The following is a 26,272-nucleotide window of genomic DNA, read 5'->3' on the forward strand; positions in this document are numbered from 1 at the left end:
AAGAATACTTGACTTAAGAGGGAGTAGACCTAATACCGAGCTCACATGTAAGGGGGAGATTATTGAGATACGCATGTTAGTTGTATAAGAGAAATCCCACATTGAAAAACTGGTGTGGTGTGGCGCAATCAATATGTAGATGTGCTTGGACTTGTAAGTTGGCTCATAATTCACTAGCTTAAGCTTTAGAATGAAGGTCGATCCAACTGAATATTTAGATGGGCTCAGACTTGAGTTTTCTTTTGGTGATCTCCTCGATGAATGTATCGGACTTCGGCTAATATCAGAGCCCATGGTAAATTGGCGGGGGGTCCCAATCTATTCTTATGCTTGGTGAATATCTCAAGAAAGCAATCTAGTGACCAACTCGATTTTGGGGTGGTAGGCGCTTGTAAGTTGTGTTGACAAGTCTCATATTGGAGACTCGATGTGTTGGGGAGCAATAAATATTTCTATCCAAGTTGGCCAATAATTCACCGGCCTACGCTTTGGAGTGAAAAAGGTGAAATTGAATATGATGACGGGGCTCAGACTTGGGCTCCCTTTTGGCACTCTCCCCTAGTGAGGTATCAGATCTTTGCTCCGCGCTCTCAATGTTATGAAAAGTCAAAAACGCCAAAACATACACATATATGGAGGCAAATACATATGTATAGGCCCAAGTACCTAATTATTGACCAAAGGAAATAAAACGTCGATTTGCTTTTGGCTAGGAGTTGAGACCACCACAAAACCAACAAGCCTCTTAGAACCATATATATTTTGCACTACATAACAATGTTTAATGGAAGCATTTTGATTAATCACCCATCAGTCAATGAGGACCAGAGTCAATTCAACTTCATATGTGCTATTCATGACGAGAGTGCAATAGCAAGCTTAATTTATGGGGGTCTAAGTCACAACTGGTACCAAGGCACAAAGGAGGAGCAACAGGTCCACTGAAGCATTATCAAGAGAGAGTGAGGGTGACAACAATTGAGCAACAATTTTGTCTATAAAAAGCCATCACACCCATTTGGAGTTCCTCGTGCACAAATTGAAAGACACGTTCACTAAGTCCCTCCGTCTCCAATTGTGTCCTAGACAGTACCCAAACCAGTACTATGGCCAAACAAAACCAACTCTTATTCCTCACATCAGCCACTCTTTTGGTCATTATAGTTTCTATTTCGGAAACGCTTTGTCGCCCTCTTGGAGAGGAACACTTGTTAAGGCAACATGAGGAGTGGATGGCAATCCACGGGCGCGTCTACAACGACGCCGCCGAAAAGGCCAAACGGTACGAGATATTTAAAGAGAACGTTAAGCGCATCAACACCTTCAATGATGGTAAGGATGTGGGGTATAAACTTGCTGTGAACAAGTTCACGGACCTAACCAACGAGGAGTTCCGTGCTTCATACACCGGCTACAAGAGGAGGCCCACCAGGGTTGTGTCCTCTATGGATGCGAAACCGTTCAAGCATGCGAACTTCACCGCCATTCCAGCTGCCTTGGACTGGCGAACCAAGAAGGCTGTGACATCTGTCAAGGATCAAGGCGACTGTGGTGAGTGGAAAACCAAAATTTGTCTTGCCAAAATGCCAAAATTCTCATGTCGTACTCAAGCTGTTGAAAAAACAGGCAACGATTGTATATCTAACACAAAAACTTATCTGTAAGTCACTGTTACATTCATTTTACACTTATCAGAGGAAACTTACTGTCCCCTTGTCTAGGGAGTTGCTGGGCATTCTCGGCAGTGGCGGCTATGGAAGGGATTACCATGCTCAAGAAGGGGAAGTTAGTATCACTCTCGGTGCAAGAACTTGTGGATTGTGACGTTAACGGTATCGACCAAGGCTGCGGGGGCGGGCTCATGGACAGCGCCTTTGAGTTCATTATAAGCAAAGGTGGCCTCACAACGGAGGCGAACTACCCTTACCGGGGGAATGACGGGACCTGCAACTCGGCCAAGACCGCTGACCACTCTGCCTCGATAACCGGATACCAGGACGTGCCGGTCAACAACGAGAAGGCCCTCTTGCAGGCAGTGGCCAACCAGCCGGTCTCAGTGGCAGTTGAGGGGGGCGGGTTCGATTTCCAATTCTACTCGAGCGGCGTGTTCACGGGCTCATGCGGGACCAGCATCGACCACGCAGTCACGGCGGTCGGGTACGGGAAGAGCTCTGGCGGGACCAAGTATTGGCTGCTGAAGAATTCTTGGGGCACCGGGTGGGGGGAGAGCGGGTACATGAGGATCCAGAGGGACGTGAGCTCCAAGGCTGGTCTCTGTGGTCTTGCCACGAAAGCTTCTTACCCAACTGCATGAAGAAAGTGTTCGAATAAATGTGTTTTACTTGAAAAGACTACGGACCAGCACTAGCGGGACCATATTGCAGTTATTCCTGTTTTAGTTAATAAAGTGGTAAACATCTGATTGATAACGGAGTAAACTTAGAACATCCAAAATTATCCTTCTCCATCAATCAGCAAACTCCCAGTAACATTGGACGATATCATAGCTCATCCTTAAATCGTTCATCGCATTCACGAATTTTGCTATGTCCTTCTTCTACTAAGTTGAATGAAGGGAAAAAGTTAAAAAAAAAATAACGTGCATAAAATTTCTTAATGTTGTCTATGGGGATTCGACGTAAGTTTGCTACCTCATAATCGGAGGGCTCAGAGAGGAGTCAGAGTCAAAGTCAGAGACACTACTATATCCACTCAATTTCGCTCAACGCCTAAAACAAATAAGATATGGACCAATTAAGCATGTTATCTACTCTCTCTCTCTCTCTCTCTCTCTCTCTCTTTTATGACGGTTCATATGCAACTTATTTTTTACGCACACCTCACGGGTGAATTCTTACACTCTTGTCGTTTGTCTATACGCAGTACGGTTGCCTTTCATCAACTTGAAAACCGAACATCATTGCAAAACACTAGCAAAAAAAATAGAAAGGAATGTGGAGAGTGCCCTTCATGAATGTGAACCCAACTCATATACATTGGTCCCTAGAATATGTATTCTATCCCCGAGGACTGAGCCCCGTGATAGCATTAAAATCGAAAAGGGTAATCGAAGTAGGCCCGGAACAAAGAATGAAACAATCAGTAGATGGGGACCAGAAGCTGCCCAAAAGACCTAGGTCGAGCTTCCAATCAAAGCAGCATAATTGAAGAGCTTTGTCAATTTTCACGAACCGCTAGATTAAATAAAAAATAACCCTTTAATTCTTTTGAGAGGGACATAAGTTGACACCCAAAAATAACCCGAATTGTGATCGATTGATGAGGTTTCATGGGGCGTTGACGATAGGTCAGCCGCGAACTATCATGACAAATGGGCGACCAGTTAGTTGGCCCTCATAGATGGAAGAGATTCGGCAAGGACAGGAAATCGATATACGATCAAGAGGGGTAGCCGATAATGACATCAATGAAAGAGGGAGAAACAGAGACGGAGCCAAATTATAACCGTCTACAGATAAAAATTGATAATATTCAGTGATCAATTTTCAGTTACCTACTGAACACCTTTTTTTTTTTATTTCTACTTTCAATACTTAAAATTAGGGGTTAGCAAGATGGACAAACAGCATTGGAAACCACCTGGACGGGGCCAAACAAGCCGATTCAGCCCGGTTCCTTGGGGCGCCGGTCCTGTTCCATAACATCAAAATTGGCGCTTTTCGATCCGGTTCTTGAATCTAGGGAGGAATCGGACCGATTATTTCTTATTTATGTATTTATTTATATAATTCTTAAATGTAAACATAATAATTCATCGCTTATTTTTTTATTTCTTAAACATAAATTTAATGTTAACTACTGTGTTAAAATTAAATTCAGTGATGCTGATCCTTACTAATAATTCATCGGTTCCCGATTCCTCGGTGGGATCGGACCGATCTAAGAACCGGTCATCCATACTTGAAATTCAACACTTAAATTTTCAGCACTTAGTATTCAATTCTATTAAAGGAGTCCTCAGTTTATAGATTATTTGAGGAATTTCACCCTAAAAGTTGGTTACAAACAAACCCAACCCACTACCTTCTTTCACAAAGAAGGGAAAGATGAAGCCGAAAGGGCAGTCTCTAGAAGGGATGAAACTTGAATTTCTAGAAGCAATGAAACCTTTTGACAGTGGCAGTGTTGACTAGTGGCGCCAATGAGCCGCTTAACTCGTCCAAAGCGTTATCCGAGAGACAGCTCATGTTTGATCTCATCAGTCAACAACATTATTCGGTTTGACTAACATTCACTCCAAATTTTAAGCGAATAAGTTATTGATCAATTAAAATATATCAGTTACTCCATCTTATATCCTATTTTTCATGATTTAAATATGAGATTTGCCAACACGAAATGTTCGCCACGAACATAGTTTGGTTGCCAAATTGCAATTCATAGCTAGAAGTCAATACAAGTTCACATCTTTCACCACGAAACAGAATAATTCATGGCTAATCACCAAATCTGCTGCAACGGCTATTTTCTCCGTGGTAATACAAAAATTATTTTCATACTAGAAGGTGAGATTTATGGGAAATTAGCAGGAAAGTCCTAAACCTATTGTATTTGTGCCAATTCAGCCTTAAACCTTTCGATTGAATCAATTTAAACATGTATCTTTTAACAATTTAGCAATGTAGTCCATTTGACCCATTTTGACTAGACCGACAGTCACCGAGCCTTACTCGGGCAAGGGTGAGGGTCGGCTTTGCCGCATCTAATGGGAAGCCTCACATGCCATCGTATGTGGCTGGTAGTCGGTGACCAACTACTCGCGAAGAGAAAATATATTAAAAAAGTATAAAACTTGTTCACGTTAGGGCCAGTCATGTCACATAGGACGATCATCTTTGTAACTAATTTTCTTAGTAATTTTCTCAGGAGATCTATTACCACGAAAGATTAGGGCATAATCTAGCGAAATTCAATGAATATCTGTGGAGAGAACCTTTTCCTACTTAATTCGCTTGATTACTCCGCTTCGAATCCCGAGATTCAAATATGGAAGTACGCGTCATTTCTTTGCAGGATGGGACAACTTTAAAAGCACTTTTCATTTGGATTTATTAACAATTCTCATAGCTTTCTGGCGAAGACGTGAAAAATTATTTTAATTTATATAAAAAAACTTCAGAAAAATTCGAGGGATCTTCAAGGTCAAACAAACTTGTGCTAAGTCTTAAGTATTCCTTATCAAATAAGGGCCTTGTTATGGAGTGTTTCTGGTGTACTTATAGAACATGACAATTAGAGTTATTTCAATTTTCAAATGTCATTATACATTACTTGGGAAAAATAGTGTATTGAATGCCGTAAACTTTTCTTAGTTGCTTAATTAACAAATGACTCTGACAGCTCATAAGCTAATTAGCATCGATACCGACATGTCATTTATCAAAAAATAGAAAATTTCGACATGATGAGACACGTTGTATATTAAAAATATTAGTAGGAGCTTCTTCTTCTTTTTCTTCTTCTTCTTCTTCTTTTAGGGGTTCGTTAAGTTTGTTTGTGTTGGTTAGGTATATTAATTTTGATGTAGCTGGATATATAACATAAGTATATATTTTTTTAATAAATTTATATTTTGACTCTTAATATATTGAAAATGTTTAAAATTGACTTCGTGTGTGTCAAAATGACTTATTGGGATGCTGGGACTCTAGTGAAGATGGCGTGTTTGAAGCGCTGATCATATGTCCGTCGCATATCGTAGAGTGTCCAAGAGTAGACACCACACGAAGGCCCCTAAAGAGTGTTGATGCTTCCTAACTCACAAATAAAAAAATCTTAATAAATTTTTATTTGAAAAAGTAAATTTATCTCAAACGTTTTCCATGAGTCGCGTCAAGCAATAATTTCAGTCAAATAAATAAATAAACCACAGCGGACGCGTTCCTACCTATGATCATACTGTAAAGTGGAGACAACACTCATCCCTTTCTCAGAATTTTATATTTCCACATACGAACTGTCCTTTTTACTAATGAACCTATTTAATAACACAATTAAGTGTCAAAAATTAAAAAGTTGAGTAATAATAATAGTTAATAACTACTTAAAAGATTCAATTAACTAGCAAAAACTTATTAATGCGGTGAGTAAGAAATGTGTTACTTAATTCATTTGGTAGAAAAATGTAATCGATGTCAATTAGAGTTTGCCAATAACACTACTAAAATCTGTCAACAATTATCACAGCTTCATTTACGGCAAGAAAATCGACAATTGTCTGTGGTAATTTTTCAAGTTCTTATTAAATAGCTTTCTATCACTTCTTGAATGAATTAAAATTTAATACTTTCATTCTCAGCATGTAGTTTGTAATTTTATCCAAAGAGTCTCGAGTTAATAGATTGTTTGAGGAATTTCAGTCTGATAGTGGATTACAAATAATCCCACCCACTACCTTTCATTTGAAAATTTAAGATACTATTGGCCAACTAAGTACCCTCGCACTTGCACCTTAACAAATCTCCCTTTCATTTGTGAGTATCGGCTCCACTAATATCTTTGTCTCATGCAGAATTTAGGTGCTTTCTTATTTTTATATTCCAACATTTAAGTTATTGTTTAATACACATTTAGGTAATCTCATTGCTTAACTAAATAGAGTAAAAAAAGTTATTTTGATGCGTTTAGACTTTTCTCGCATTTTGTGTTTGGATAATTTCAAATTTATTGATAGTTTCATCATATAGATCAGGAAATATTCCATCTATTAGATTAGTACTCGTTCACTTTTCATGCATGGCCTACGGGGTCTTGTCCCAAAGCGTTATATGTATATATGTTTTAGACTAAAAAGTCAGGAAAAAGCCCCATCATTTTTATATATTAGGGACAAGTGCGTTGGAAGTTTTTAAACTTGTCAAGAAAGTACAATTGAGTTCTAAAACTTTCAAAAAATGCAATTAAGTCCTAAAACTTTCAAAGGTGCAATCAAGTCCTAAAACTTGTCAAATTAGTTTAATTGTACTTTTTGAAAATTTTAGAACTCCATTACACTTTCATAACAAGTTTTAGGACTTGATTATACTTTTGAAAGTTTTAGTACTTAATTGCACTCTTTGAGACTCAATTGCGCTTTAACGATAAGTTTTAAGACCCCCAAGGCATTATCCCTAAATATTATTAACTAGGTTGAGGAAGAATGGACGAATTAGGAGTAAATATGCCCCTTTCACGCATATACTTAATATTGGATTTAAAAAATTTAAGCCCGAGGTTGACTCAAAAAGTCAATAGTTCTAACTTGGAACTCGAATTAAACTGAAACTCAAGCTCAATGATGAAAATACACTATAATTGAAAATTTAGTGAAAATTATTTTGCTCCTATTTATTAATTTACACGTAATAATTAAAATAGGTAAAGATTCAATGCCTCGACCAGGCTCGTGTCATAGTCAAGTCAATTTTTTTAAAGCTCAAGTGACACTGATTTAATTAGTATTTTAACCATTTTAACTCGAAAAGAATGGCTAAAGTACACTATAAGTGCCAAAACTTGCGTACGACACTCTTTTTAGTACCAAAACTTTCAAAACGATCACTTAAGTGTCAAATGTTTTGAAAAACGCTTACTTCAGTGCCAACTACGATTTGAGCCGACGTGCCTCATCAGAAATTTGACGTAATCTATTTTTTATTAATATTTAAGCTGATGTGACTCGCCGCAGTTAGCATTGAAATGAGTGTTTTTCAAAAAAATTGGCACAAGTGATCGTTTATAAAGTTTTGGCACTAAAGTGAATGTTTTTCAAAAAATTTAGCACTTAAGTGATCGTTTTGAAAGTTTTGGTACTAAAACGAGCGTCATACACAAATTTTGACACTTATAGTGTCCTTAGACTCAATAAGAATCAAGTTGAGTTTGAGAAATCTGCCAGTGGAACTCAAATAGCTCGAGTAGCTTGACTGAGTTACAATGTCTATAACTTCTTCCCAAATTAAGAAAATCCTTGATGCAAAAAGGGAATTCAGCCTCCGGTCGTCAAAAGTTGATATTGGTCATAGAATATGATTTCAGTGTTGAAGTGTGGCTTTCTTTTTGCACACCACCAGCCACTCTCACTTACTAATGATCATTTTTGTTTTTTGGTCAAAAATTTACTAGTGATCATTTACGTGGCACCATTTTATTGCCAAAGAATCACTCTTAAGATCATTAATTTAAATTAACAGATGTTGACCTAAGCTAGTTGTTTCACTGAAGACAACCAGTTCTTTACAATACGAACGTGAATCACAACTATGGATCCATGATCAAAAGACAAACGTAGATGCAACTGTGCATCTACGTATAATGACACGCCAAAATAGTTTAAGAACGGTTGAAATAGCCAATACATACACATATGTAGAGGCAAATGCATATGTATAGGCCCAAGTACCTAATCATTGACGAAAGGAAATAAAGCATCGATTTGCTTTTGGCTAGGAGTTGAGGCCACCACAAAAACAGCAAGCCTCTTAGAACCATATGTTTTTGCACTGCATAACAATGTTTAATGGAAGCATTTTGATTGATCACCCACCTATCAATGAGAACCAGAGTCACTTCAACTGCATAGCTACCAAGGCACAAAGGAGGAGCAAAAGTTCCACTGAAGCAATATCAAGAGAGAGTGAGGGTGACAACAATTGAGCAACAATTTTGTCTATAAAAACCCATCACACCGGTTTGGAGACGTGCACAAATTGAAAGACACGTTCACTAAGTCACTCCAATTGTGTCCTAGACAGTACCCAAACCAGTACCATGGCCAAAAAAAACCAACTCTCCTTCCTCACATCAGCCGCTCTTTTGGTCATTTTGGTTTCTGTTTCGGAAACGCTGTGTCGCCCTCTTGGAGAGGAACCCTTGTTAAAGCAATATGAGGAGTGGATAGCAATCCACGGGCGCGTCTACAACGACGCGGCCGAAACGGCCAAACGGTATGAGATATTTAAAGAGAACGTTAAGCGCATCAACGCTTTTAATGATGGTAAGGATGTGGGGTATAAACTTACTGTGAACAAGTTCGCGGACCTAACCAACGAGGAGTTTCGCGCTTCCCACACCGGCTACCAGAGCAGGCCCACCAGGGTCCTGTCCTCTGTGGATGCAAAACCGTTCAATTATGCGAACTTCAACGCCATTCCAGCTGCCTTGGATTGGCGAACCAAGAAGGCCGTGACGTCTGTCAAGGATCAAGGTGACTGCGGTGAGTGGAAATCGAAATTTGTTCCACGAATATGTGAAAAATTCTGACGTTGTACTCAACCTGTTAAATAACGTAACAATGACAAACCACATAACACTATCTCTACTTCACTGTTACATTCATTCGACGGCTATCTTACTATACAGATACATATGTCTTCTATTCTGTACATTAAATTGAACGCTTTCTGTTTGCCTGATAGAGGAAACGTGCTCTCTCCTTGTGCAGGAAGTTGTTGGGCATACTCGGCCGTGGCGGCGATGGAAGGGATTACCATGCTCAAGAAGGGGAAGTTGATGTCACTCTCGGTGCAAGAACTTGTGGACTGCGACGTTAATGGAAAGGATTCGGGCTGTGAGGGTGGGTACATGGACGGTGCCTTCAAGTTTATCATAAGCAAGGGCGGCCTCACGACCGAGGAGAACTACCCATACCGGGGAAATGAGCAGACCTGCAACTCGGCCAAGACGGCGAACCACGCAGCCTCGATAACTGGATACCAGGATGTCCCAGCCAACAGCGAGAAGGCCCTCTTGCAGGCGGTAGCGAATCAGCCGGTCTCGGTGGCAATAGAGGGGGGAGGGTTCGAGTTCCAATTCTACAAGAATGGCGTCTTCACAGGCTCGTGCGGGACCTATATCGACCACGCGGTCACAGCAATTGGGTATGGGAAGACCTCTGGCGGGACCAAGTATTGGCTGCTGAAGAATTCGTGGGGCACCGGGTGGGGCGAGGGCGGGTACATGAGGATCCAGAGGGATGTGAGCTCTAAAACTGGTCTCTGTGGTCTTGCCATGAATGCTTCTTATCCAACCGCATGAGGAAAGAAGGAAGATGAATAATTAAATTATGAGCTTATATATGTCATACTGGTTCTTAGGCACTGTAAAAGAAGCAAGTTTAAGTGACAATACGTCACTAGGGTGGTGTGTCCTATAGCAGAAACTGTATGTTGTTAGCAAAAATTAAAGTTGTACCAAGTGTCAAATGATTGTGTTGGACAAGATAAATAACTTTTAAGTAGTGAACTGTGTCCAATACCAGAAGCTAAAGAAACGTCATTTGGAACAACTATTCCTTGATGGAGACACCATCGCATTCGCCAATTATGCTGTGTTCTTCTTCTACTAAGATGAATGAAGCCACAAAAAATATAAAATTGAGAAATGTACATGGGATTCAACATAAGCTCACTACCTCACAATGGGGGGTCTCATAAAGGAGTTAAAAGTCTAAGTTTGAGACATTCCTATCTCTCACTCAATTTCTCTCAATACGTTATACCAATAAATTATGGACCAGCAAGGCGTTTTATCTACTCTATTTGCTTTTTTACACAAGACTTATATTCGGCTAGCACCTCACACATGAATTCTTAGTCTCTCTAACCTTTCTTCTATAAGAAGGTGGACTACCTTTGCTCTATCAAATTGGAAATAGAAAATCATTGTAAAGAAATAAAAACTAGCAAAAAAAAACGTGTGTGGAGAGTGCCCTCTATGAATATGATTCATATACATCGTTGGATGAGATCAGATCCATATGATCCAACGATGCATGTGGATTGAGATCATATGCTCCTAAGTTATTTGGATCTTTAAGAGTCACTTTAGTGCAAGTATTATCCAATGACTAAGGCTCCATTAATTTCACGGTAAGTGAATGATTTGGAAAATATTTCCCTCAAAATATTGGTTGTATCGCTTATACATATGAACGAATGAAAAATATTTCACCATGCACAAAAATATTCAAACATAAATTGTTGTTAATGATAAAATATTTGTCGGTGAGTAATTTTTTTGAACAAATACAAGCTATTATTTTTAGAAAAATATTTTTCAATTCGTTCATTCTCCATTGAATAAACGGAGCCTAAATAGACATAGGCATTGTTGCGTGAAAATTCTCTACGATTATTTGAATGGTCAACAAGAAGCACCAAAGTTAACGACTAGGATGAAAAAGCATGACACTGAGAAATATGATTTAGTGGAACACCAACATTATGGGTAATGATGAAGAATGCGCCATTCTTTCCAACCAAAATCCACTATGAAAACATCAATTATATAGGAAGTCCATATCAAGAAGCGTTTTCGGTCGGGAAAAGTGTTAAAAAAAGTCCCAAACCTATTGTATTGGTGCCACTTCAATCTTAATCTTTTATCGGTGCCAATTCAGTCCTAAACCTTTTATTAGTGTCAATTCAATCTTAAACCTTATGCATTTGTGCCAATTTAGTCCCAAACTTTTTGGTTTTCTGTCAATTGAGTCAATCAGCCAATTTTGCTCATAAATTAGCCGACGTGGACGTCGGTTGTCATACGTTGCAAGGCTAGAGCTGATGTGGATATGTTTTTATATATTTAACTATATTTAATAATTTTTAATAAATATTTTTGATTTTTTCTTCTTTTTCTTTTCTCAATCCTTAAAAAAAATTATTAAAATTATTTAAAAATATTCAAAAAAATTCAAAATTATCCACATCAGGGCCAGCCATACCATGTAGGATAAGGGACATCCATGTCGGCGAATTTTTGATCAAAATTGACCCGATCGACTCTATTAACAAAAATGTAAAAGGTTTAGAACTGAATTGGCACCAATGCAAAAGGTTTAGGACTAAATTGACACCAATGCATTAGGTTTAGGACTTTTTTTTTTATGCTTTTCCCGTTTTCCATCTATTGTATATTTTAGGACAAAATAATACATCGTAACATATTTGATATGAAATTGATGAAGATATAAGAACATCGAAGATCCCTTTGACTATTGTAAAATGTTCCATATGATCTCTAAATATCATTCCTATACAATTTGCCCAAAAGTCACTAGACTTAGGCAAACCCGAAAGGGCCATCATCGACGCCTTCATTAAATTTCTGTTGAGAAAACATTTTTTTGAATTTTTTTTATTTTGAAAAAACTATTCTTCTTTACAATGAATATGGTTAATGCTTTGAAATATTTTATTGCAGGTATAAACACGTGAATAAAAAGATTATATTGTTCCAAACCTAATGTTTAGACTCAAGACGAAGCCGTCACATATTTGCTTTTGAGTGAGTTGAATCTTATTATTCGGATGGAGGGAGATGTCGCCTCCGAAGACTCAATCTGGAGAAGGCTTATGTGACACATCATCAAGATTTTACTAAAACTCAAAGTCAATGTTCTAGTCTATTCAAATTTAAAGAGTTTCCTCTACTTTTGAAGACTACTTCTGAATTATGTTCAGATTCTGCAATATCTTTTAACCAAATTCTGAATACCCACATTTGACGGGTTTCCGATTTGGCTATGTTATTTATGGAAGTCTGTAATCTTTGATTGACAAGATTATTTTCCAAACAGATTGGGAAAATATCTTCGATTGAATATTACCTTCCATGGGACAAGAAAGCTTGCATTTTTTAATAAACTCTACTTATGAAAACTAAGAATTTAGTTGTATAGGCGACTGAATCTGAAGAACTCGGACTCTGCTTCAATGGCTATCAAATCTTCCTAGATACGGTCTCGTTCAATCAAGATTGATGGCATCCAATAAGCAATTGAAAAACGATCCTTTGAAGACTTATCCAATGGCTAGTTTGGAGGTGAATGAGTATAAAAGGGTGATCCATTATGACTGTTTAAAAGAGAGATTATAACTTATAAATTTCAAAGTACTTGAGTTGTTTAGATTCATATTTGTTCTTGAGAGCGAAATACTTATTCTTTAAGAGGTTTTGTAAGAGCGAAATACCTATAACCTTTCAACATTTCATCTAGTGGGATCCAGTCAATTGACGGTCAGCATGGGAGAGTGGACGTAGGCTTGTCTAAGCCAAACCATAATAAACTTTATGTGCAATTCTCTCTTACTCTAAACTCTCTTTACTGTATTTAGATCATTGCACGTCTTGTTTTGAAACTGCTATTGAATATATCCAGATTTTGTTCTAACTTGTTTGAGTTCTGCATTAAGTTTCAAAATTATTCAGAATCATCTATTCACCCATTCCCCCTCCAGATGATATTACTAGATACAACAATTTTTGCAGGCAACAAGCTAAGGCAGGCAAGATGGTGGCCTTCGCCAACCTTGCCACTAGCTGATGAATGCCTTTGGACCTCACCATTCCTACAGCGATAGCGTCGCCGGGGATCTGCAGCAAGGGCAGTCCTCATGCTGATTAATAACAAGGGCGCGATCCTTGTCTTATATCTTGGCAAGGCCCTTGCATAGATCAGCAGTGAGGGATCGAGGCCCATGCCGCCGCGTCTAGGGTCTGCCTTGCACGGGGCGACGAGGGTTGGGTCCTTGCTTTGTCTCACCGACTAGTAAGATGATGATGAAGATCTCGCTATCTCTGTTTATGGTGGCTGCGATAGGCCTAGACGAGGCGCCTAGGACCAACCCATATGTCAGTGAGTCGCTGAACTATCGCCTGGGTCGATCCGACGAATTTGAAATAGTAGTCCAACATAAATCAAACAAAGAATAATAATTCGACAAGTAACAAGACAGTCAGCATGGACAAGATTTCCGCATGAAAGGTGGGAGGTAATGTTTTATCCAGGCGAGAACCTTGCACAATGTAAATAATATCTTACTCAGAATTTTGTTAATTCCAGTATCTTTATCCCTTAAATGCCAATCACTACATTCTTTTTGCTTCGTTTTCATTTTCCATATTCATCATATTCTGAGTCGCAACTGCAAAATGAAAAAAGAGGTTCACGAAAGTCCACAAATGCCCGGGATTTATATCTTAGGAAAAAACCACCAAAAATTCTAAATTCTGTCCATTATGACACGTTTATCTTAAATTTTTGTGACATAAAAAATTCTAAACTTGTATCCATATGACATGCCTAAAAGTTTGAAGTTTTTGGTGTTATAAAAAAAAAGTTTAAGCAAAATGTATCGCACTGGTACAAGCTTCGGGTAAATGTGCCACATGTGCACAAGTTTGAAATTTATTGTGTTAAAAAAAAAAAGTTTTGGGTAATGTGTCATGATGGACATAATTTAGGGTTTTTTTATGCCTTTTTACGCGATAAATTCCACTTGCGACGTGACTTCCATTTAGTATTCTATGACATTATTAATAGGACTTCAATCCAAAATTCTTCGGTTACGAATGAGATGAAAGCTTAGTGCATTTGGCAATGGAAGAGAAAGTTAAGTGGTCTAATGGCAATAGAAATGTGTTTGGACTATTATTCTTGCAAGTACTTGATAATCTTTGATCGGTTGCAATTTGTCAGGCTAATGGCAAACACTACACTGTTACAACAATGAAATACAATATTTACCATCATCTTATAGTTGTTGATCCAAACTGCATATAGCTTTTGTGATTCTATTTTATGCACTAATTGGAAGTGGGTTCTTGTCCACTAGTCCACCTTCCTGGGTGATCTTTGTTACTCTATAGATAGCTGAAATATGTTAGCCTAATGGCAAACATCACACCATTGGGGAACATTGTCCAAAAAGGACTAAACAAATTTGTAGTGCAGCAAAATTAGTCATAAACATTCCAGTTTAGTCAACATAATCCTAAATACTTTTACAATTTTCCAATGTAATTAATCTGACTAATTTAGGCCGAAAAACATTGACGTAATTTTAAGTCTATTTTTTTTTCTTTGTTACATCTTGTTCTTTCTTTTTCTGTTATCATATTCTTTCCTCCTTTATTGTTCATCTTCTTCCTTCTACCAGAACGAACCAAGCAAGTTGTCACGGCCTCGACGATGGCCAACAACTCTCATTGGCCAAAGACAAGGGCTTGCATGCTCTTGCCAGCTACAGGATGGTGAGAAAACCTCATATGATAGTTTGAAATTGTTAAAACCATCTAGTTTTACCAGTTGTTGGATAAATGTAAGTGTTGTCTTATCTTAGGATTGAACAAATACAAGGAAAACTCTATTGCCGCTGATAATACATGAAGAATGAAGTAAATATGAATTAAAATACTAAAGACGACCGGAGGGACCTTGATGAAGTTGAACAAGTCAAGGAACGAGAAGAACGTGCGCATCGCACATGCACCGTGTCCTAAAGACCCAGAAGGAAAAGTCCCAATATTGAGGAATGTTAACAGTCAACCTCTCCCACCCAAAAAAAAAAAAAAAAAAAACACAGTCCACCTCAGGCCTGGAGTTCTGGAGACATATACGGAAAGAAATTTAATCCATTGTCAATTATTTCCTAATACGAGCAGGACTACTCGTGGAAACCACACTATCATTAGGAAGATTTGATTGCATGGGCAACTTGATTGTGGAACTTATTTTCAAAGGTTAAAATGTTCATCTTCAAGATTTTCCGACCATTGGTGTGGATCTTGAAGAGTACGTAAGAAAATCAACTCATGCTGTAGATATATCAATCACTAGAACATTTTGCAATTTTGAGAAAGCTTTCCTCTATATTGGTATTGAGCGATCGATAGTCTATTAATGAGAGCAACTCACTAATTGTAATCTCTGATCATAATTGTACAGGTGTTATAGTAGCACGTAGAAATTGATAGTGTGATCCACTAGCTTAGGGTAGAAATAGCACGAGCTACATTTTAACCTCTAAAATTTGTCTTTAGCCTTTGGTTAAATATTCTTTTCCCCCCAGTTGTTTTCCACGGGGGAAAAAGTTTTTAGATGTTATACTTTGGCACGGTCCAATGGCCCCGAGATCGAACTGACTGGAATTGGCGTCTGAGAAACTCGATTAGAAAATGTAATCGAGTTCAAAGGCTTCATTACCCAAATAAAGAGTTCAAAGACTTAATGAGAAATATGTGCGCATGTCCTCTATCGAAAAAGGCGGGATTTGACCTATAAAAAATTCGCATTGTGATGATATCATCCCATGAGTAGATCATAATCTTCTACTTTCCTTTACGTGAAATTCAGGTAACATCCCGAGCCGGCTTTTGTACATTCGGCCAAGTCCATTTCCAAAATTCCAATCAAGAGACAGGCCATCTGCACCGGTGGCCGTGGGACGCGTGAGAAGTTACTTCTTGTCGCCTAGTTTGGAAAGGTTACCTACGTGAGTGTCGGAGAAGTAAGAGATCGAGTCCAATACACGGAGAGTCATTTAGGTGGATCCAAAACGATCCCTTGAATCAATTGAAAAACTATAAGTTTCAATGTAATTGAGAAATGTGTGGAGTCCATGATATGGTTGAGATCGGTTGCCATACAACATGCCTCCGACGGCAGCGAAAAGCCCATCACAAAAGCCCATTAAGGCCAGCCAATGCACCGACCCTTGCTCTCTCTTTTATTAGAAAAATTGGAGGCCAAGCCTATCAAACTAAGAGGTAAATAAAAATAAAATAAAATAAAAAAAGAAAATATATTAGTCTTGATTAATTGCTGATATTAGCAAGATGGCCGGATATACTTTTAACATAATTTTTTTTTTCTTTGATCTTTCTAACGAAACTTTTCAAATATGAGAGACATAGTCAAAAAAGTTTGAGACACTTTTTTCACGGGATTACGTACTTAAATCGGATTGATCTTACTTAAAGGCTCCTCATATTTGATTTCGATATAGGGACAGATACCATGATACATACTCCGTTACTTTCTTATTACGAATAAATAATGCATGCACAATCGTGTAAATACCGAATTAAGTGCACTGTAATGTGAATCCAAACATATTATTTATTGACTTTTGTCTAGAACAAGTTGCATTGTTATATGGTGCACTGTAATATTTGGTCATGGGAAAACATGTGTCCATGGTATTAACAATTTTCTAAGCACTTTTTTGGACATTTGGATGCATACCAAAGGTTTATAATGTGTTTTCTCTAAAGTGGACCAACGTCCTCTTATTGCCCCCATCACTTTTTCCGTCTTTATTGTTATTTGTAAATTGTACCTTGCATCAAGATTGGTAAGTCAAATTTTGACAATTTCCATTGCTAATTTGCTTCTTCCCTTATACTCTCCTTTTATACTATTTTCAGCTCTCAAAGCAAGATATTTAGGTTATTTAGCCAAAAAAAAATTAATTGCATGGAATAATAATGCAAAATCCATGTACAAATCATCTTAAAATTGAAAATTGGAATTTCAATTTACAACTATGGTATTTGAATTCACCCACACACACAGACACACCCGTATATAATAACATAACAATTCCAGTAATTTCATGCATATGCTCATTAATCAAACTTTAAAATGAAGATATTAGTGTTACTAGGGTTTTCTTCAATTGGAATTTAAAAAGGCTGCATCTTAATCACATAAACATTACTTTTTTTTTATATATATTTTAGTTTTACCCAATATGTGTAACCATGAAATATGTACTTCTTCGCTCTCCATCCAAGCTTGTCATCACTCACATTAGGACATCCGAATACTCGTAATCCCAAGTTATTAAGGCTTGAAATTTAATTTAGGTTAATTTTTGTCGGTCTTGTTAAAATTTGATTTAGATTGCTTTAAGGCTTGAAATAAGAGAAGGCCCAACATCGATTTGCCCTTGTTCTTATTTTATTGCAAATTAAGAAAACTGAATGTAGTTTTTCTTATTATTTTATCTTTATTATTTTATTTTTAGTTTATTCTATCTTATTTATTTTATAAAAAAAGGAAAAAGAGAGAAAAGGGGATCGGATCGGGCCGGGTCGGCCTAAGCCCGGGCGAGCGACCCAGCCCACGCCCGCTCAAACCCCAAACCACCCACGCAACCCCTCCCCATTCGCGCGTGAGACAAAAGAACGGAAGAAAGAAGGTGATGGAGCTTGTTCAGGCGAGTGAAAAAGAAACCAAGGAACGTGTAGATCGCACCGTCATGCATCGGTCGTCGTCATCGCACAATGGGATTTCTTTTAACTCTTTCACACAACTCACTCATATGTGTATCCTAATAATTTTCCCCTCATGTGTGACCTCAGTATTAGATCCACTCCCCCCTTAATTCATATATCATTCCGCATCAACTTAGCTCATCTTGAATCTCCTTCAAAACCCAACTTCATAATCTTGAAGTCAATCTCCAAGAGAGAATTTAATTCCAAATCTGTTAACATATCTAGTCAAACTCACATTTACTTAAAAGTTTAAGCTAATGAGTTATGGGCTAATATGAATATTCGATTCTCCGACGTGGGATTTCTTTAACTCTTTAACACAACTTACTTACGCGTGCATCCTAACAATAGTGACCAACAACGCTGGCCGGAGGAAGAATTGCTTCAATGAGTTCGCATTGAGCTCTGTCTTGGTTCTCAGCGAAACAGTTGGCGAAAGAAGAGGAAGAACTCACGAAGATGATGGAGATCAAAAGGTCGGGCTAGGCTAGGGAGTTGGCCAGGTCTAGTTTGGTCTCTTTTCTGTCCGGGCCCTTCGTGGAGTAGACTCATGAGAAGGGGAGGGTTTCATTCTAGACTGCCAATGGAGCTAGGTAGCTGAGTTTGGGCCCAAGTAAGTTTCAATCAGATCGAGCGTCTCTTCTTGTTCTTTTGGACTCTGTTGTGAGTGCTAATCTGGATTGGGCTCGGGGTGGGAAGCCATTACCGGACCTGAAGGCCCGTGTCCAAGAGGCTTGGGTTGCTGCCCCATCCGGGTCGGGTTCAATGACCCAACCCAGTTTGTTTTATTTTTAAAAAAATATGAAAAATGATTAAATTTGTCTATATTTTCTAACTGGACTTTTATGCTTTATTATTGACTGTTTTTCACGTTTAATTTGCATGACTTAATTAGACTATACTTGTGAATGTTTGGACGACTAAATTGATTTGTGATGCATGTCTCAGCAGATAGATTAGTGCGGTGTTTTGAGGTTTAATTCGAGATGTTCGATTTATCCTTTAATTGATTGAACTTTGCTGATTATCCACTTCAAGTGGATGCGCGTTTTAATGCAAACACTCGAATTTGGCACTCTAATATGATGATGGATGGCGATGTCCATGGTGATGGCGGCCCATTGGGGCTTGACGATGGTGGTTGATCAATGTCCAATCCGGTCCTATTTGTTGTACACCTAATCCTATCTCGGCTTTGATATTTGGGAATGTAACTTATATTGGTTGGCATGTATGTTTACTTTCTAGTCAGTAGATAGCTGCTTAAATTATTTGAGTGTTTATTTAAAGCTCTGTGTTTTGATAAATTGCTTGTTACTTGCTTTCCTAGAGTTAGGTTATGGATTTAGCTAGCAATTGCGCGAAAATGATGGAAAACCATTACATATGATCATCTAGCATTAGTTAGATACCGGGAAAGTACACTAGAAGTATCATAACTTTTATACGGCGTTCATTTGAGTGTCATAACTTTCAAAACGTTCACTTAATTGCCATAACTTTCAAAAATCATTCACTTGAGTGCCATGTTGACGTGGCAGCCGAAAAACTAACGTGGCACGCCGGAAAGCTGACGTGACTCGTCGGAAAGACGACATGGCACGCCGGAAAGCTAACGTGGCATGCCGAAAAAGCTGTTGTAGCACTCAAGTGAACGATTTTGCTCCGACGTGGCACTCAAGTGAACAATTTTTTAAAGTTATAATACTTAAGTGAACATTTTGAAAGTTATGACACTCAAATGAATATCGTACACAAGTTATGGCACTCATGGTATACTTATCATATTAGATACCTGTAGGCTTTAAATGATTTGAAGAATGTGTGGTCATCTTAGGAAATATCTAGGTTACAAGCATGTTCACTCCTTTGACTCAAAATTTCTTGTCTAGTATTACATGTGAAAGCATGCAATGAGCTTTCTCAAGTAGAGTTATATATTTATTTTGTGGTGTCCTTGCACTTTGCTATGTCTAACAATTCTGTTAGAACTTGATAAAAACATTACCACATAAATCTATGTTGTTACCAATTCTTGGGCACTTGATATGTTTACATGATTGCTTCTCGATTAGTACCTTAAACTTCCTAAACATATCCAATACATCTATTTCGTGCCCCTAAAAGTAAACCCATAATTTGCTTAAATAATTGTCAATCAATGTCAGCATATATCTAGCACTTTCTTTGGAAGGAAAGCAAACAGGCCCTAGATGTCTAAATGAACGTAACCAACTAGTTGCTTGGTCGAATGGATAGTTGTATAAAATTTAAATAAGCGCTGCTTTCCAAAGACGCAATACTCACGTAGGTGTAGCTTCCCTATCGTCTAACCCTTGCGCAACCCCTCCTCACTCAGCATCATCATACCTTCTTGCACTCTATGCATCACTAGTGCTTTCCTTGGCAACATTCCAACAAACTATTTGTGACATTTTGCTTATCACCTCTATTTCTCATTTTCAGATAATTTCTTCTCAACTGCCTCCTCATCATGACACTCAAAGCACTTCACGTGACCCTTGACTTCTATGTCGTGGCATAACCCCCAATGTTCTTATCTGCCTCGAATTATAAGCCCTCGCTTTACATCCTACACAAGACCATGATCTCACAACTTGCTCTCCAGTTTTTAGAGAACAAAGCATAATTTACCACTTCCGAAGTAATCATAGTATGATCCTACAACAAAAAATCAGCAAAGTGATCCCATGAACTTGTAGAAAAGCCAACAACATCTTGCCTTGCTTTTATCAATTAGGGCCTCTTTGGCATTCTTCAAATTAATCATAAGTTTGTTAAACTCGTCTATTTGAGTTCTAATAGAAGTACCTTTAGCAAGACGAAACTGAAACATCATCCTCAATATGTACATGTGAATGTTTGAACCTTATCTGATAGGGTCAATATGATTGTACTCTTTCCTCCATGAACTCATCCTTATCGGCCTCTTTTATTGTTTTCGGAAAGTTAGCCTTGCCACCCAAAGCCAAATATTGGACACATCTTGGCGCTCCCTAAATCAAAGTTGTTCCTCCCATTAATCTTCTGAATTTTTACTTTCGCTCCATATATATTTGCTACAACGGAATTTCAAGACAGTGATTAAACAAGCAAAGCCCTAAATCAAATCTAGTAAATTCTAAACTCAAACTCTTAACACCAATTTTCGTAAATGTGGAAGGTAAAGGAAGTTGTAATTATTTTAACAAGAGAGAACGAAATCATAGATATCAACAAGAAACAATAACGAACACAAAAAAGTCTACGTGGTTCGATATGGGCATTAATATCTATTCCACGGGGAGAGCTGGCAGTAAATAATCCATTTAACAATCGAAAAACTAAAGAGTTTTAACCTCTCACATGCTTAAGCATTACCTAATCTTAAATTATACTAAAAAAACCACGGTATCTACCCTCACGTAATTAGTTGAAAATCACAGCCACTTTTCTTGGAGTCACGACAAACGTACAAGGGAAGCAGCGCTCAACTAACAAGAGAGCGTGAAAGAAACCCGCGAACTCAATATTTGGTTTTGACCAACAATAATAAGGAAACCCGCAAGCTCAACATTGAATGTATTAAGAAAGCAGGCCAAATCAGCAAGTTTGGACGAACGTGAAGGAAACTTCCTTTCCCATACTTCCCTAAAGATTTGGTTTTGCGATAGGAAGCTTATTTCCTGTTTTAAATTTCGCAGTCGCCAAAAATAATGACAACTGTTCGAATCTCCTGACTGACATCAAATCGGATTTTTGTTCGGTGGCTCAAATTCTAGACATAATTTAACAATATATATATGAGTTTTATCTTTGGAAATTACCTTACAATTTCACACTAATTATCCACGTGTACCTATTTACGAAATTTTCTTTTTCTATTTCAAAGTCTCAATCCGAACCCTAAATTCTCGTTCCCAGACCTTACCACCCAGCCTAGGAAGATGCAAAAATAATTTTGCAAGGAGGGGCCATTTCGCCTTTTCAATGTGGGGCTTTGCTTAGAGGCGTGTAATCGATATTTGAAAAAATAGAGATATGCAAGTTGTCATTGGATGAAAATCAAAGTATGTTTTTTTATGGGCAAAAGGACATGTGGAGAGGCCTCGGCGGGGGTCACCGGTGCCAGCGACACCCCCACGCACTCCCCCACCCATGGCCGGTGATGGTGGGGCGGCGGTAATGAAGGCTCACAACCCTCGCCGGTGCAATTGCAATTTTTTTTTTTTCAGCTTATTTTTAGTTTTTTAGGTTATTTTTACTTTTTCATATATTTCATGGATTTTTATTTTATTTTTAAATTTTTTATTGCTAATTAGAAAGCTCCAGCGAGCCACATAGATGCCACGTCAGATTTTCGGCGAAGCTCACCGAAATTGGCACTGAAATAACCATTTTTTAAAGAAAAAATTGACATTAAAGTGAGCACTGTACACAAATATTAACACTTCAAGTGTCTTTTTTCCTTTTTCTTGTTTTATTTTTTTCATTTTTTGATCTGTTCAGTTTTTTGTTGCTCGATTTCTTCCTCTTAAGTTGTTCATTCGACTTGTTTTTACATGTTCCAGTCCTAATCTTGGGTGCTATGAGATATGGTTTAGAAATGTATAATTTTGTCCGGGAATCCGACAAGATTTATTATGTTATTCTATCCCGTCCAATTGAATATTCTTGTGACCAAACTCAGCCTTGAAGTTGCAAGAGAATAATAGCTGAACAGAACAAAATTGGTTCGCTACTTTTAACCTTTTTCCAACCTAACTTCTAAAGAAATTAATTGTCTCTCTCTCTCTCGGCGTACATTATTGACTTCGAAGCCCACGCTTCTGGACCAAATGATTCAAACTTCATTCGCCTTTGGCCAGCCGTCTTCTATCTAACCACCAAACCTCCATTACTAGAAAGTATTGAGTCCTTCACCATTAACCAAAGGTCCTTTAGCACGTTTATGTCATTCAACTTTCACAAAACGATGCACATAATTAGAAAAATATGGACTTTTTACGCATCCCATTGGTGGAAAAACGTGCTAGGATCATACAAATTTCACGCCGTTCTGCCAATTTAGACTTTTAGATTAACTGGTTTGAATCGTATCATACATAGAGTATTTTTGTAGGAAGATGACTTATTTCGACAAAACGATGCACACACGGCACTGGGTTCTGATTGTTTGTGAAGTTAAATACGTCAAAACTAACATTCTTTAGTATGGCACATCGTGAGTAATATTTATATACTTTTCGATCTGCCGAACTTCTCTTAAAATATAAGATAAGCACAATCTCGAATCTTTTGATAAATAATGTCGGCTGAGAGCTTATCAATAGTGACATAAATTAGCTAAAAAAGAAAATACATGACGGTGGCGTGGGACAGGTTCACTGATAGGAAACTTCCATGACTCTACCTCCTATAAACCGCTCACAGACAAAGATTTTCATTTTTTTCGATCACACCTACATTGAGAAAATGCCATGTGGGAGTAATTGTTCTTAGTGAATTGATTTTCCTCTATTTATTTTTATCATTTTTAACATGAAAAATGCTAAAAAGAAACTAATTCGCCAAAAAAAAAAAAATTGCTTGGAAAGGTACAAGTTTCATTATCAAATAATCGTTTCAATCCTGCGGCAATCCTAATCGAACCAGTACAACTACTATAACGATGGTGCCATGAATTCTAAGCTTAAACCACTAAGATTAAAGGCAATTACTAATCCTATACAGGTCACATCATACTTATATCATCGTTTAATTATTGTCTTATATTATGTACCAGTCACTAATCACTTAACCTAAAAATTATACCTAATGATATTGGATTCCAGCAACTACGAAATTTCCAGGAAGTTTCTTGTCTTACGTTTTTTATTAGGTCAATTTGTGGAGAGGTTTATTTAGATTCTTTGATAGTTCGGTATTGTTTAGTTCACCCGAATTACTTATTATTTTTTCAAAATAAGACAAGAAAACTTGTAAAATGTAATACGCAAGATCGACTTTAGTAGATGGGAATCTCATGTTTTAAATGTGTTTACGACTTTCTAATGATTTGCTAAGTAATTGGCAAGCTCATACAAGGACGGTACTTAGGCTTTTCAAGATAATGACTCGTCAACAAGGACGGATCTAGCGCGAACTTCATTTTGAAATACTCTGGGGAGAAATAAGCATTTTGAAATCATAGGCAACATTTCTCATGTTGGCCTCTCAAAGTATATGATCACGCTTCCGCCCTTATTGGAGAAAGATACAGCATTGCAGAAGTATCTACAACAGACTGCCCTAGGTCTAGGTTACCTGTACAGACAAAAGGTCAGGATTTAACTGGCTCATGGAACTTGTAGGGTGTTTCGGTTATCTCTAGTAGTCGGGTTTTCTCCTTTCATGTCCCTCTAGTATAAAAAGAACAAAAAGTTACAATTTAATGAATTTCAATATGTTAGTTTCTTTTGATAAGTAAAGTGAAGATAAGAGTGGACATAGGTGTAAGTAGGTTTACACAAGATTGCCCCTCTTCTCGAAAGCTTCGCCGGGACTACTTTACGATGATTGGTGACTGCCCGGATCTCTCTCTATCTATCTTTAGGTATCTATAGAGAGAGATGTGAAAGTAATAACCTTATGTTATAGCTGCCATCCCCCGTCCCCGTCCCCGCACCCTCCCCCCACCCAAAGGGACTTACGGCCTTTATGCTACTACTATTGTGATGTGAGTGGTTCAAATTGATTTGATCTTTCCCAATTATCATAGTCAAAACTTGAACGCAGCAATTGTATGGAGGTGCATGGCTGTCGTGAACTCATACCGTAAGGTGTTGGTTTAAGTCTTGCATCCCATAAGTGCGTAGCGGCAAGAACCCTCTTTTTGAAGAATTCTGATCCTCTGCAAGAATACGTTGCTGCCAACATGATGTTGTCCTCTCTAACCGCAACTCATTTACTTCCCACACAGCTTTAAAATGTATCGCGCAAGAGTTATCTACAGGTATGACATGTCACATGTACATGAACAATGTGAAACTAGAAATATATGTGACGGTCAATAATCCACGTCTCTACCGTGACTAACTTATCTAAACCAAGCAACCCACATAAGCCCACCCTGCCAACACGTAAAACTTTAGCTTGGTTGTAGCTCGCTCATGCCGGCATGGCTTCAGAACCCGCCGTACTAGTTTGAGGTTGCGCGAGACTTATCTACTAACACAACAACTCATAAATGGTAATGTAAGATCGGAGAGGCATCTGGCACCGAACGTACCTAAATAACAACTCATTAGCTAATTACGTCGTCACTTAACAGTATATAAAATTTTGAATATTCAAGCGTATAATTCATGGTATACATTCAAGGGCACAAACATCTACGCGTACATACGTATATCCATGCACGAAATTTAACAAGTGGAGGAGTGGTAATTGGACTAGCGTTTGACAAAACATGCATTTTTTAAATGAAGTTTATTATCCTCATTTTCCATTAATAGTTGAATATGGACATTGTTAATGCGATTGAAAAGGACCCTTAATTGTCGATATCCCAACGTTGCTTTATGTGGACAGATACGACCACTTCAAAAAATAAAGAAGATGAAGACTCAAAGTAACTCTTATCTATTCTTTATTGGGCGTCCTTTTGTCCAACTAAACTTTGCTTTTTCTTTGTTTTGTTATTAATCAGACATATAGTCTTTACATAAAATAATTTCAGACGTATCAAAAATTGTATAAAATTAAAACCTAACAAATTGTACGATTCGGGTTAATTTTGATGCAGTGTGGAGCATGATCAAGATCTAAATTGACTGTTTGTGAGGACTTGTATCTAGTGGGGATTAGCTGGTTACTTAAAGATTTCAATGACTACCACATTGTGAAAAAGTATTTTGGGCAGTTTGTTTAATATAGAGCTGGAATCTTGGTCAATACTCTCGTGAATTGATCAATGAAATCGATTGGCCCTCGTAAAAGAGAAGGGATGGGGACATATCTTTGTCCTCAACTATTTCTTGTCTTGTAGTTGATCAACTCGGAGAAGAATATGTAAACAACAAAATCAAGCCAAGGCGGCTGGGATTTCTAGTGTAGAAACTAGAGTACGTCCGTTCAAATTCTTAAAAAAAAGTGACCAAAAAAGTCCTACACTTATTGTAATTGTGTCAATTCAGTCTTAAACTTTTTTTGTTTTGGTCAATTCAAT

At 37.9% G+C, this 26,272-nt stretch overlaps 2 protein-coding genes and 1 long non-coding RNA gene across 3 annotated transcripts; 2 read left to right on the top strand and 1 right to left on the bottom strand.

Moving 5' to 3' along the window:
* Positions 1-1,023: 1,023 nt before the first annotated feature.
* LOC115752961 (senescence-specific cysteine protease SAG12-like) lies at positions 1,024-15,485 on the top strand. Its single transcript, XM_030691395.2, has 4 exons — positions 1,024-1,551; positions 1,722-2,319; positions 9,443-9,445; positions 15,475-15,485. The coding sequence occupies exons 1-2, from the start codon at positions 1,107-1,109 to the stop codon at positions 2,312-2,314; spliced, it is 1,038 nt and encodes a 345-aa protein (XP_030547255.2). The 5' UTR covers positions 1,024-1,106; the 3' UTR covers positions 2,315-2,319; positions 9,443-9,445; positions 15,475-15,485.
* LOC115752962 (senescence-specific cysteine protease SAG12-like) lies at positions 8,685-10,171 on the top strand. The gene is made up of 2 exons (XM_030691396.2): positions 8,685-9,214; positions 9,443-10,171. The coding sequence occupies exons 1-2, from the start codon at positions 8,770-8,772 to the stop codon at positions 10,033-10,035; spliced, it is 1,038 nt and encodes a 345-aa protein (XP_030547256.1). The 5' UTR covers positions 8,685-8,769; the 3' UTR covers positions 10,036-10,171.
* LOC115752963 lies at positions 10,094-26,011 on the bottom strand. The gene is made up of 3 exons (XR_004016824.2): positions 26,002-26,011; positions 21,474-21,478; positions 10,094-10,227 (listed from the first exon to the last, which is right to left on the bottom strand). It is a non-coding gene; the product is annotated as an uncharacterized LOC115752963 (long non-coding RNA).
* Between the last annotated feature and the right edge of the window lie 261 nt (positions 26,012-26,272).

This window comes from Rhodamnia argentea, chromosome 9, assembly GCF_020921035.1.
Source record: "Rhodamnia argentea isolate NSW1041297 chromosome 9, ASM2092103v1, whole genome shotgun sequence".
Taxonomy (NCBI): Eukaryota; Viridiplantae; Streptophyta; class Magnoliopsida; order Myrtales; family Myrtaceae; genus Rhodamnia; species Rhodamnia argentea.

Excerpts from the sequence above, each read along its gene's own strand:
- LOC115752961 (XM_030691395.2), top strand. The coding sequence starts at position 1,107 with ATGGCCAAACAAAACCAACTCTTATTCCTCACATCAGCCACTCTTTTG. Across the intron at positions 1,552-1,721 it reads CAAGGATCAAGGCGACTGTG|GGAGTTGCTGGGCATTCTCG; the intron begins GTGAGTGGAAAA and ends CCCCTTGTCTAG.
- LOC115752962 (XM_030691396.2), top strand. The coding sequence starts at position 8,770 with ATGGCCAAAAAAAACCAACTCTCCTTCCTCACATCAGCCGCTCTTTTG. Across the intron at positions 9,215-9,442 it reads CAAGGATCAAGGTGACTGCG|GAAGTTGTTGGGCATACTCG; the intron begins GTGAGTGGAAAT and ends CTCCTTGTGCAG.